The 13,881-nt window shown below is 42.4% G+C and overlaps 1 protein-coding gene across 1 annotated transcript in view; it reads left to right on the forward strand.

Moving 5' to 3' along the window:
* The window catches only part of ADAMTS12 (ADAM metallopeptidase with thrombospondin type 1 motif 12), a 258,808-nt gene that overhangs the window by 116,932 nt on the left and 127,995 nt on the right, over window positions 1-13,881 (forward strand). The window contains exons 5-6 of the mRNA XM_069963559.1: window positions 4,663-4,670; window positions 13,832-13,866. Coding sequence (XP_069819660.1) covers window positions 4,663-4,670; window positions 13,832-13,866 — 43 coding nt within the window. The remainder of the gene's footprint in view (window positions 1-4,662; window positions 4,671-13,831; window positions 13,867-13,881) is intronic.

The raw sequence follows: 13,881 nt of genomic DNA on the forward strand, positions 1-13,881 counted from the left end.
TCTGAGCTGAGTCCGATTTGTGCAGACCTTATTTTTCATTGGGAGCTCCATAGACAATGGGTGGAGCAACAGCACATGCTCAACATTCACCCCTCCATTCTGTTAAGATCTCTCAGGGGGTCCCAGTACCGGCCTGGATGAACTTCATTACTTTTGAATTTGATTGAGGGCACATTCGGCTGTGCCCGCACTCCAATTAACCCTAGCACACAATGGATAGTACAGCCGAGAGCCATACTATCCATAGTGCGCACAGATTATTTTATGCAGCCGCAATTTAGTGAATTGTGGCCGCCCAAAATAGATGTGTCCGTTTTTTTGTAAATAATGGCCGCACTGTATACAGAGTTTATACAGCTAGTCGGTGTTCCATAGAAACAAATGCAGCTGGCCATTGTCAATAAACAACGGCTATTGCTGCAATCTGCCATTGTTTTACGTTGTGTGAACGTGGCCTAAAGGGGAACTTCATGATCAATAATCCACCACTGCACTACTCACTACTCAATGTGAGCATACCCTTAAAGGGGTTATGTCATGAAGCAAAGAAAGTATTATCAGATGTGTACCACATAAATATATGTAAATATATATGCTTTTAGTAAAGTAACTTACATTCCTGTACCATTTTACTTTCCTATGCATCTGATTACTTTCTGGTTTCCTCTCTGACTTGTGACCCTGCGATTGCCATGCAACAGTGCAGGCACTTTCCTAGTTTTCTATATGACACCACCTCTTTAAGGATATACGGAAAGGGCTAAGTGCCCAAGCAGCAGTGGTTTCCTGATTTCAGCAGTTGATGCCCACGGTCAGTAACCGTCAGGAGCTCGAATCACATGACATGTCATTGTCCCGGCTGCCTGAAGCTGAAGCCTGAAAAATTGTCACGGCAGCCTGAATCAGAAAGGCTTAGCTGATATGGCAGACCTAAAATTACAGCCTGCCATAAGCAAGCTGTACTAGAAGAGCACCCACCTCAGTTTGGTGAACTGTTGTTGGTTCACAGAAATATATGTGTGTTTGTGTGTATATATATATATATATATATATATATATATATATATATATATATATATATTATTAAAAAGTACCTCATAATAAAAATCACCCCTTTTCCCCCATATTTGGTATCACCCGCAGGCTAAAATATCCAAACTATTAGTGCTTTGTGGCCAGAAAAAAAAAAGTAACAGAGGTCAGAAAGTTCAATCAAAAGATTTTTTTTTACAGTAATAAAACATCACAATCTATAAAATTGGGAATAGCTAAAATCGCACTGCCCAGAAGTATAAAGATAACAGATCGGTTATAACACACAGTGACAATTTTCCCAGACAGATTTGATTTTCCTTTCATTTTGCAGAACATTTCATGGTAAAATGAAGGGGTCATTACAAAGCACAGTTGGCCCCAGAACAAAACAAGCCCTCATATGACTCTATAGATTGAAAAAATAAGAGCTGTGGCTTCTAGAAGGCGAGGAGTTAAAAAACAAAAATCCAAAAAAGAAGATTGGCGAGGTTGTTAAAGTGATAATAGTTCACTGAAGTGCAAGCTTTTGAGACTGTTTAGGTCTCTTATTCGTGACTACCTTTTGGAGATAGCGTCCCTGCAAATCAGTGTTTGGCTCCATTACCCCTTTAATGCAAAATCAGATACATGTGTACATAATATTGCTGATACCAGTGTATGGACAGGGATCTGGACTACAGTCTGCTCCATACCCAGCACTTTTCAGATACTTACAGCAACTACGGGCCACCGCTAATAGCCAGCATGGAGTGATCTCCTTGTCGCTAATAGCCAGCATGGAGTGATCTCCTTGTTGCTAATAGCCAGCATGGAGAGTGATCGCTTTGTCGCTAATAGCCAGCACGGAGTGATCTCCTTGCTGCTAATAGCCAACATGTAGTGATCTTCTTGTCGGCTATATAACACTGTCAAAACATCATTATCCCCTTATTGACCAAGAGAGTTCTCATTTTTGCGCTTTTATTTTGTCCTTCTCATGTTTAAAATTTCTCTGTTATGATGCTTATAACGTTTTTATTTTTTGATCTATGGGGCTGTTTGTGATGTAATGTTTTGCACCATAATCTGTACTTTTTCTTGGTACCTCACTTGAGTTTATACAACTTTTTGGTCACTTTTTTATACCAATTTTTCTGGATTTGATGTGACCAAAAATTTGGCAGGTTTTTGCACTTACACTGTTTACCCGTACAAGATCAGGAATGGGATAAATTACCGGTTCCGGCAAATAAGTTTATTTTTTTGTTTTATTAAAAAAAATAGGAGTTGATTTAGAGGGTGTTTTAAAGTTTCAATATGGGAAGGGATGTTTATATATGTGTATATATATATATGTATATATATATATATATATATATATATATATATATATATATATGTTTCATTTATAAAATTTATATATATATTTTTTTTCATTTTTTTTTTCTTTCTTTACACTAATTTGTAGTCCCCCCCCAGGAAATTCTATGAGCATCACTATGATTGCTCATGGGGATCAATGCTGTACATATGTACTGCATTCATCTATGTTATCTGAGCTTGATTATTAGGGGCTGCTAAAGGCAGCCTCTAACGATTGCCGAGCTGGGATCAGAACCACAGATCGGCTTCCCATGATCTCATCATGAGAAGCCTGTCTGGCCACTAGACCTCCATGGAAGCATTTTTAACAACATTTAAATGCCGCTATCAGTTTTGACAGCAACATTTAAAGGGGTAGAAATTATTCACAAAATAACACACATTACAAAGTTATACAACTTTGTAATGTATGTTATGTATGTGAATGGCCCCCTTCCCGTGTTCCCCGACCCCCGCCCGTGTACCCGGAAGTATAGTGCAGTATACATACCTGATCCGCGTCGACCGACCCAGTCTGTAATCTTGTCAAAGACGTCATCTTCGGGAGGCCTGCCGACCCGCTCCTGCCGTCCCTCATGCCGGCCCCCCTCTGCCGCGTCATAACTGTGCTCAGCCGTGATTGGCTGAGTACAGTCATGCTCAGCCAATCGCGGCTGAGCAGCTGATGATGTGGTAGAGGGGGGCCGGCATGAGGAACGGCAGGAGTGGGTCGGCCGGTATGTATACTGCACTATACTTACGGGTACACGGGCGGCGGGGCGGGGAACACGGGAAGGGGGCCATTCACGGACATAACATACATTACAAAGTTGTATAACTTTGTAATGTGTGTTATTTTGTGAATAATTTCTTAGCGCCGCACTACCCCTTTAAATGGTTGCAGGCCCTGCAATAACCATTATTAAAAGCAAGCGCGGCACAATACAAAGAAGACATATGTAGTTAAGGGGTGTCCTTTGAGCACATCAATAATGGTGCGGTGAGGTTAGATCAGCTCCACGCGATTCATTGTCATGGCATCCTCTGTGGCTGCAGTGACCTGACTGTTGATGCAGTCTGCCTATGACAGATAATACTACAGTGCTGTTCTAGCATTAACCTGTATGAGAAATTGAATGACTGTTTATACCAGTTTCTTTTAGGGACTAAAAAAAAAAGTGTATTTAAAAAATGAAAAAATTGCTAAATATAATAAATTCTTCCCTTAATAAAAACTTAAATCCTCATCAAATTCAAATATGTACTTAAAAAAATGGACTAAAGGAGTAATGTGTCCCCTTGAGGAGAGGGTTGAAAGGCGTGTGAAGACTTATAGGCCTTTCATGCTGTATTGGGGATTTTGGAAGGAAGGATATGCAAAGTAGCTCTCTCTAATGGTACTTTTACACGGAGCGATAATTCGCCTGATCGCACGAATAACCATTTTGAATGAACAATGTTTTTTTTTATAACAATCAGCGTTTAGACGGAACGATACATCGTACGGAAAAATCGTTATGCAAACATTTTGCGATCGCTTAAGCCTATCTCACACATAGGTGAAATCGTTGAAAGAGTGTTTACACGGAACGATCTGCGAATTTTTTGCAAACAACCAACCATAATTTGAGAACTTGTTGAAAGATCAAAAGGAACGATTTCTCGCTCGTCATTTGATCGTTCGCTGTGTTTACACGTACGATTATCGTTCGAATTCGATCTTTATTGTGCAAAAACGAACGATAAATCATTCCGTGTAAAAGTACCATTAGGAGGATAAGAGCCTACTCAATGGTGCAAGCTATCAATCATTGACTTGCAGGGATGCTCCCTCCAGTAGGTGGCACCAGAGAGCAGACTCTTATCCTTTTAATAGAGAACTACATTGAAAAACCCTTTTAACAATTACAAAACTACAGTAAATGGCGTTAATTTTCTTGATCATCTTATCTGTAGATTTACCTTTATCCTGATACGCCCTTCTGTTTATCCCATAAATGATCGGTTTCTATATGATTAGCAATTGTGCTTACAGGCGCAGGTTTAAACACTGGGTCATGTGAGGGCTCAGTTTCTATTTCAGAACAATACAATGTGTGCGTCTTGTGAATACATAAAACACGCCGTATTGTTAAATTAGACAAAAGCTTAAGATGAAAACTAAAAAAAAAATAATTGGAAATTGGGGAGTAATTCTCCTTTATTCACATTAGATGTACAATTATTTTCTTTATTTAATACAATGGGAGACATTTCTATTATTTCAAAAGAACGATTCCTTTTTAGTCTTTCCTGTAGAAAACGACTTGTACACTGGTCATAAAAATAAAGGGAACATTAAATAACCACATCCTAGATCTCAGTTGCAAATCTTTATTCATTTCATAGTGATATGCGTAGAGAACAATAAAACATAAAAATGATCAATGAACCATATTTTAAACTTTATAAGACGTACCTAAAGATGCACCCTTAGTTTAGACAACTGAAAACGGGGAAAAAATCATGTCTACTGGATCAAAACACACATACACAGCTCTGCTACAAAAACATACCCAGAGACACACACACAGCGCTACAACATCAATATAAAGAAACACACACAAACCTCTGCTACATCACCATACATAAAACAGTCCTGCTACATACATAGACAGACAGAAACACATTTTTAAGTACAGATTGTTCCTAGTTACAGTATCTCATAGTGACATCACTGAAGGTCCTGCAGGTCCTTCAGCGCCCTCGTGAACATCACCTTCCTGGCACTGATCTCACAGATATCAGCTATCAGTTGCTGCACAGGACAGTCAGTCAGCACTTTGCCTGAATATTAGGGAAGCAGTCAGGGCGGTCTGACAGTATTGGGCCACCCCGTCTCCAGATTATAGGATGCAGGCACTTTTTAGCTATATTATTTTGAAAAATATGGTAAATGTAAATAATATCCCATGGAGTTCTGGATTTGGACTGATACTCAAACTCAAAGTGGAAAATCTTATAACAGGCTGATCCAACTTCAGTGGAAATGCCTCAAGACAAAGCTCAGAAGTGTGTGTGGCCTCCATGTGCCTGTATGACCTCCCTACAACAACTGGACATGCTCCTGATGAGGTGGCAGATGGTCTTCTGAGGGATCTCCTCCCAGACCTGGGTTAAATCATCAGTCAACTTCTGGACAATCTGTGGGGCAACGTGATGTTGGTGGATGGAGCGAGACATGATGTCAGAGATGTTCTCGATAGGATACAGGTCTGGGGAATGGGTGGGCCAGGCCATAGCTTCAATGCCTTCATCTTGCAGGAACTGCTGACACATTCCAGCCTATAAACTCTACAATTGTCCTGCATTAGGAGGAACCAATGGCAATCACACCAGCATATGTTCTCACATGGGGTCTGAGGATCTCATCCTGGTACCTAATGGCAGTCAGGCTACCTCTGGCAAGCACACGGGGGGCTGTGCGGTCCTCCAAAGAAATGCCACCCCACACCATTATTGACCACTGCCAAACAGCTCATGCTGGAGGATGTTGCAGGCAGCAGAACGTTCTCCACAGCGTCTCCATACTCACGTCTGTCATATGTGCTCAGTGTGAACCTGCTTTCACAGGGCTCCAATCACGAATCTGCCAATCTTGGTGTTTTCTGGCTAATGCAATCGTCCTGCACATTGTTGAGACATCAGGCACTCATACCATCACCATGGAGTCGGTATCTGACAGTTCGAGCAGACACATGGATATTAGTGGCCTGCTGGAGGTCATTTTACAGGGCTCTGGCACTGCTCCTCATTTCACAAAGAAGGTAGGTGCAGCTGCTGGGTTGTTGCCCTCCTACTGGTGTACTGACCTGTCTCCTGGTATCTGCTCCATGCTCTGGACACTACGCTGACGGACACAGCAAACCTTCTTGCCACAGCTCACATTGATGTGCCATCCTGGATGAGCTGCACTACCTGAGCAACTTCTGTGGGCTGTAGACACCGCCTCATGTTATCTCTAGGGGTTAGGTAGTAGCCACCTGCTGGGCCGAGAGCTCATATACAATGTATGCCTTACCGCTCCTGTACAGATTTGCCTGAAGCAAATAACAGATTCAGAATCCAAATTTTTGTAAGATTTGGAATTAATTTGATTCCTGATGTATGCCGTCAAGTGCCTGAAAGATTACGTGTTAGCAGAACCGAAAAGGAGCTCTGTCAAGAACATAGGAGATGTATGAAGGCATGCTATAACATTCTAGACACTTCTCTCCTAATTGCCACTTTACTTACAATCCATCGTAACTACATTTCTTCCTGACAAATCAAGTTGCCACATTGCTCCAGAACATAATAACCCTGCTAGTCGATCTGCTAGTCCGCGCCACCTTCTGTCTGATTATCCAGTTTTATTACTAATAGTCCATTGTGCTCTACGTACGGTTCTCTGCATTATGTATCAGGCGCAGAGTTTTCTCTTTAGATTTCATTGTATCCACAGTAAATGTCCAATTATTTCCCTGCAGATTTATGGTTCCCAAACGCCGGGAAGCGTGTAATCCCCTTAATGTGTATGTTCTGATCCTAGATTGGCCGGGTGTGATAATTATCATTCAATATTTAATGTAACAGAGAATTCATAAGAGGAAATGAAAAGGTTTCTGTTCGGCATTGAGGCGTAGCTGGTCTCATTACACTTCATTAGAAATGTTTCTCTTTATTTTCACAATTCACCTGAGCCATAACCTAGGGCGCCATTACATGGGATAGTGCTCTGTATGTTACAGAGCCCCAGTTGGGCTTGATCAACCAGGTCATCAATATCTGATCACTGCAGTGTCGACTCCCAGCACCCCCACTGATCAGCTGTTCAGACCAGACTTTTATGCACGCATCACATGCCTACCTGTGTTATTGTAGTTTTGAAGAGCGCAGGACAGGGAGAAGTCCTACTTGTAATGCTGACACGACTCTACTGCTAAATGTCCGTCACTGTGGTTCTGTCACTGCTTGCCTGGCTGTTCCCAGTGCTATCTAACCCAGAAAAGTCTTGGCAGCAGTGCAGGAGCCACTCTGCTATTCCCTGCTGCTGCCGGTGCTCATCAGTACAGGCAGCAGAGAGCAGCAGAGCAGTGCTGGCACTGTGTACACGACTTCTCGCAGTCTTGTGCTTGGCCTCCCTGCTCTTCTTGGAAGGCACCAGACTGAATATGGAGGGTGCATACCGACTGCACATGCACTCTCCTCTATTTCCTCCTAAAACCTGATCGTTAGCAGCTGCCAGGAAAGGGTTAACAGTTACTGTGAGGCTGTAACTCCTCCCCACACCCTTCTCAGACACAGCTCCTGGGTGTTTCCTATGAGCTCTGTGGCCAATAGGCTGGATTCCCTCCTTGCTCTAACCCCTCCCTATGCCTTTAGGACCCTGAACTTCCTCTTCCTGCCCTCAGTCTTCACAGGACTGACCTGCAGACGGTTTGCCCACCCGCCCTCCCTTTTGATCTTGGTTTGTCATGGTGTTTTGTTTCCTTTGTGCCTTCTTTTTGTTATTATACTAAAGTCACAGCTGGCGGAAATTACCTGCTAAGCAGGCGTGTTGGGTTAGTAAGGCGGACTTGCACGGTAGGAGTCTGTCGTCTGGCATACCCCTTTACACCCCTCGGTCTAAGAGTTCGGCACTATGTGCCCGGTTATTGGTTCTGTTTGAGAAATAATTAAAAGCTGTGGCCGATCACCACCCAGCAAAAGTTATATCGGGGTCTGTGTCTTTATTCCTGGCAGCTATGTTTATTAATTATGGTTGCTCTTTGCTTTGGGGTCTATGTGCAGTCATAGCTAGGTGCATTAGCTGTAGAGGTAGAGCTGGAGCCTGAAGGCCCCTTTTTCAAATTTAGAAGCCACAAGAGTGGCTGTAGCATATAGTTATTGGGGTACCCTATTACAAATTTTGCATTAGCAATGACCCTATGTTAGGACCCTCACGTACAGTACAGTGTGCTATTTATAATAACCTGTATCATCTTGTATGGTGCAGGCTCCTATCTGCTATCATGAACCTTTGATAGAAGCTTCTAATCTTCAGCTTGCCAGCCGACATCCGACCATCTCCGCCCAGGAGACCTTGCTGTAATCTCAGCCTGCAAAAGACCCCGTTATGTTCTCTATGGATTAATTCAGAATCCCATACATAGGTTGCAGTGTTAGCCCTTAGATATCAGAAGGTTAAATAATTGGTCACAAACCTAGCGGAGTACCGAGACCGAGCAACATCGACAGACACAATCTCCTGGGCAACGTGGTGCAGAGGTCAAACCATTTATACAGATATTGTTTCATGCTTGTTCATCAACAATTCTTTCCTCCACTCAAGATTTCACATTTTATCCACTGGAAGGTTAATGAGGACAATATACAGCTACACAATGCAGACAGTAATGAAGGATTGGCATAGGTAAGGCCGGGTTTTTTCACCCATTTTATGCAAAAAAACGAATGTAAAAACTGATGCATTTTTTTTTTACTTCTGTCATAAAAAAAGGATCAAAAAAACAGATCAAAACGCATCTGCTTTTTTTTAGTGTACACAAAAACGTTGCAGAAACGCAGTGTGAGCCCAAGACAAGCAGCAAGGCAAAGGAAGAGTTAAAAAGGGGAGACATGGATTATTGTAAGAAAAATGCTACATAACGTATAGTCTTAACAGGTACAGTACATGCAAGGGAGCCCTCCCCAAACTGAAGAGAACTTGCTGTCTGGTGCCACCTATTGGAGACAACATCCCTGCAAGTCAATGCTTTAAAGGAGGAGTCTGGCAGGGGGAAAGGTGGGGGGGGGGTCATTTGCTTACCGGACCTCGCGTCCGCACTGTGCTGCATCAATGGGCTCCGGTAAGTTTCTTCCAGCCAAGTTTCTAGGCTCCTTAGGGCAAAGCATTGACTTACAGGTAGGCCGCCACCCATAGGTGACACCTTTTGCTGCTGTGTACAAGAAGGAATTTTACCCAACATTAAAATACTGTACAGAATTAGAGGATGTATCTGTCAATGCAGGGAACAAAACCATCAGAATTATGAATGCAGCTCTGGACTACAATGAAGGATGTTATTCAAGATCAGTATAAAGTAATGCAGCATATATTGTGTAGAATCTATGTGTAATGATGTTTTAAGGTCTTACTATTAATTTAAGGCTTTTTATTCAAGTCAGCGTTCACTCCACTCCAGTCTTAGACCATGACTAGGGATATATGCCAAGCCAGAGATTTCTCTAAAAGAATACCCATCTGCACACAGCTGGTTTGGGACTATTGCCCCTCGTGAGTACAGTGCCCCTTGTGACTATAGCCAAGGGGAGCATGCACTTACTGCAGTACATGTACTTTACTGCTATGCAGGGGCGGATTAACTTTACCTCAGGCCCCGGGCTGTTCACCAATCCCGGGACCCTCCACCCCACTTTAGCAATGGCCGCACTAGCGTGGTGTTCATAGTACAGCATAGATAATATCATGATGCCTTGATCTGTGCAAAATTGCGGTACAAAATCAGCGATTTTTTGCAAATCATGGCAGAAATGTAGCCAGGAGACAATACATCACCAAGTCTTTTTGGGCGGCCATGGGCCCTCCAGGAGCCCAGGGCCCCGGGCTGCCACCCGAAAAGGGCTCCACTACTGCTGCCAGGCATACTGCTAGCTCTATCCATCTTGTTGCAGGAGTCAGACTCCATAGACTTGCCGTAGAACCGATCTGAGCAGTGAAGTGCTCATCCCTGTTCATTGCGACTTTCTCTAGTAATTGAGGGGGGGGGGGTCAGAAAATTTTTGAAAGGTCGAAAGTTTTTTTTTAAAGTGATGGAGTTGAATTGTTATAGTTGGCAAACTTTGTAGAATACTTGTAAACCACAGTTTCTATAGAGAAGCATGGAAAAAAACACAATCAGCCATGGCTTTGGTCAATTAATTTAGTATATTACGTTTGGTTTATGCCTTTGGGCAACTTCCTTACATTTTGCCACATGAATGATCACATACATTGTATTTGATTGATGTAGCATGACAGGTTTACTAAATGCATTACCACTGCCTCTAAGCTAATGTTCCAAAGCTGGTTGATATTTCTTTCATCGCTAAATTAGTCTGAAACATTAACTTATGAATAACCAGTTAACCTAATAGGTCCCATGAAGCTTGCTACGTGACCATAACCCATTCTAGTGTATACTAAGGGGGGAGATTTATCAAACATGGTGTAAAGTGAAACTGGCCCAGTTGCCCCTAGCAACCAATCAGATTCCACCTTTCATTTTCCAAAAGTCTGTGAGGAATGAAAGGTGGAATCTGATTGGTTGCTAGGGGCAACTGAGCCAGTTTCACTTTACACCATGTTTGATAAATCTCCCCCTTAGTGCCTATACTGGTACTTAGTGGACAACTTTGAGATACAAGGAGCTTTAGTGGTACTAAATAGGAGCAGAGTCTTAGGACAGGGATGCAGAGTTTAGGGGAGCCTTTTGGATTAGTGACGATGTGGAGCCTGAGATAACCTAAACCTAAAGGGGTTTTTCCAGTAATTGAAACACATTACATAGTTATATAACTTTGTAATATGCTTCAATCACCTATCTGCCCCCCTTCACTATCTTTTCCCCCCTCAACCCCCCACCAGGAAGTGAAGTAAACTCATTCTTACCTAATGACTGTTGACCCCAGGCTGCTCTGTGGCAGCCATTTTGTGACAATGACATAATCAAGAGGGAGGCGGGTCTAAGCCCTGATTAGCCAGCCTCCCTTTGTCAGATGACTCTGATTGGCTGAACAAGATGTTAGCCATCTAACAGTTCTACAGAGTCAGTTAGACATCACATGAGACAAGGTGTATGGACTTTACCGCTCAGGCACCCTGGTCACAATCCCCAGGACATACCCCTGTAGGTGGTCAGACAGCTTATAGTGAGCAGGGTTAAACATATAGTCAGTACAGATCTGTACTGTTTGTCAATATGCAGGGGAACATCAAAGATCCAAGATCAATATGAGAAGGCCAGAGGGTCTCTCCAGGGGTCGGCACAAAGATAGGTCAAACAAAGGAAATTACAGAAATATTAACAGGATAAAATCAAGGAAATTTACCACAGGGGATGTTGACTGAAATTCAGGAGTTAAATACACAGCCTGTGTGGAGAAGTTGTACAATAACCTCCTAGCATCACCTTAGTACCTTACAGGGCTTCTGGCCAGGCCTAGAATCAAGTGTCTACAAAGATAAGGAAACATGCACCTCGAAGTTAGGATCGGCCGCTCCAGTTGTGAGAAGAGACTTTGGAGTTAAGCTTGGAGCCAACCTGCTAGGATCCACCGCAGAAAAGAGAGGAACAAAGATAACACATGATCCACCATTAAAATGGGATGATCCACCACTGACAATAGATGAAAAAGGACATCTCTGTTATAAGGCTTGGGCAGATAACCCAGGATCCATCTCTGGATGAAAGGTGTCAGCTCTATTATAAGGCTTGAGACAGATAACACAGGATCAGGGGCGTAAATACCACTGTAGCAGCCATAACAGCTGCTATGGGGCTCCTGTGGCCTGCTCCTGCAATACAGTGGCCCCCCTCAGCTGTCATCATTTGCAGCATCAGATGACCGAGCGGCCCTCCCGGGATCTCCAAATGTCCCTTTAACTCAAAGCACTCCTGACCAGCGCTTGCAGTTATGACTACACTTGACGGCTTAGTAGTCAGTCGAGAAGAGGGGGGGGGGGGGGGGGGCATCCAAAAGTTTGCTATGGGGTCCAGCCATTTCTAGTTTTGCCCCTGCAAAGGATCCACCAGCAAATATGACTCATCATTTTTTCAAGGTGACGGCAGTAAAGCAAATCTCTGATCTGCTGCACAAAGCAGTAGCTGAGGCAAGATATTCATGTACAGTTAACAGAATGGAATAACTGCAATAAAAAAAAAAAATCATTCCATAGATTTAATTAGTAAAAAAAAAAATACGACTTAAATCTCTGTGATACTTTCCCTTTAGGAACAGAAATATTATTTTCCTAAAGTTTTGCTTCAAAATTACTTTTACATCTATTTGACGGTTTCAATACTTTTGAGTGAAAAGTTAATGATATTTGTATCAGAATGTAAGGTTCTCTGAGAATGTAATAATTATTGCCAGTAGCAGGATAAATCTCTAAACTCACGGTAAATACCATAGGATTATTTACCGGAAAAGCTTTGAAGTTTTTCTTAATTTCAGCCATGAAAAACATATTTTCACACTTAGAATGAGAAAGACACTGAGCGCCGCGCATTAGTAATCGTAGTGACAGCAATAAATGACTTGTTGGCCTCCGCCGCCCCAGTAATGTAATCGCCGGCTCTGCCGCATAACTTATTATTTGTTAGAAACTCAAGAGAGAGCATATGATTTACAAGTACAAGTGACATTATGTTACTGGGATGTGCACCGCCCCTCTAGATGCTTCTAATATTAAAGGGCAAGTAAAACATGTTCCAATAATATACGCAAAGACTTTGCATATATTTAAATGGAATGTTGAATTTAAAGGGATAGAGAAACTTAAAGGTGTGAGAATTTTTTCTTTATTTTAAAATCAGCTAATGTCAGAAAGTGGTATTGATTCCCGTTTACGTATATAAAAGTTTGATGTTTGCGACACCTATACGGATGCAGTTGGATTCTGTCTTTGACATGTTCTGAAGGCCGCCTTAGGATTGTTGGCATTTCGGCGTGCATCCTCTATTGCCCCCAGGTCTTTCATGGAATATTTCCTAGGCTGCTGTTGGACAATTTTCACTTTTTGGTAGTCTATAAGTCCCTCGCCTGTTACAAAGACATGGCAGGAGGAAAGCCCTGAGTTTAGCACTTCTCCCTAGTTGTTTTAGCAATCTGTTGGGGTCTGGGTGATGAGATACTCACAAATAGAAAGAGAAGAGAGAAGCACTATAAGCTGAGTGCTGTTTCTCCTCGCCATCTCCTTCTATTAAGAGTCTCTAAGCCCATCTACTGTTACAAAGATATGACAGGGAGATCTCTCAGTTTAGCACTTCTCTCTACTTGTTTTAGCAATCTGTTGGGGTCTAAGTGCTGAGATACCCACAAATAGAAAGAGAAGGGAGAAGCACTCAGCTGAGTGCTGTTTCTCCCCACCAACTACTTCTAAAATAGACTAAAAGCCCATCTCCTTTTACAAAGATATGACAGGGAGAGGCCTCAGTTTGGCACTTCTCCCTACTTGTTTTAGCAATTTTTTAAGGTCAGGATGCTGAGATACCCACAAATACCCTGTGGGGTACCACAGGGGTCAGTGTTGGGTCCACTTCTTTTTAATATTTTTATTAATGATCTTGTAGAGGGGCTACAGAGTAGAATCTCCATTTTTGCAGATGATACTAAACTGGGTAAAGTAATCAGTACAGAGGAGGATAATATCATATTACAGAGGGATTTGGAGAAGCTAGAGGCTTGGGCGGAGAAATGGCAAATGAAGTTTAATGTGGATAA

The sequence above is a fragment of the Dendropsophus ebraccatus genome, chromosome 3, assembly GCF_027789765.1.
Source record: "Dendropsophus ebraccatus isolate aDenEbr1 chromosome 3, aDenEbr1.pat, whole genome shotgun sequence".
NCBI classification, from domain to species: domain Eukaryota; kingdom Metazoa; phylum Chordata; class Amphibia; order Anura; family Hylidae; genus Dendropsophus; species Dendropsophus ebraccatus.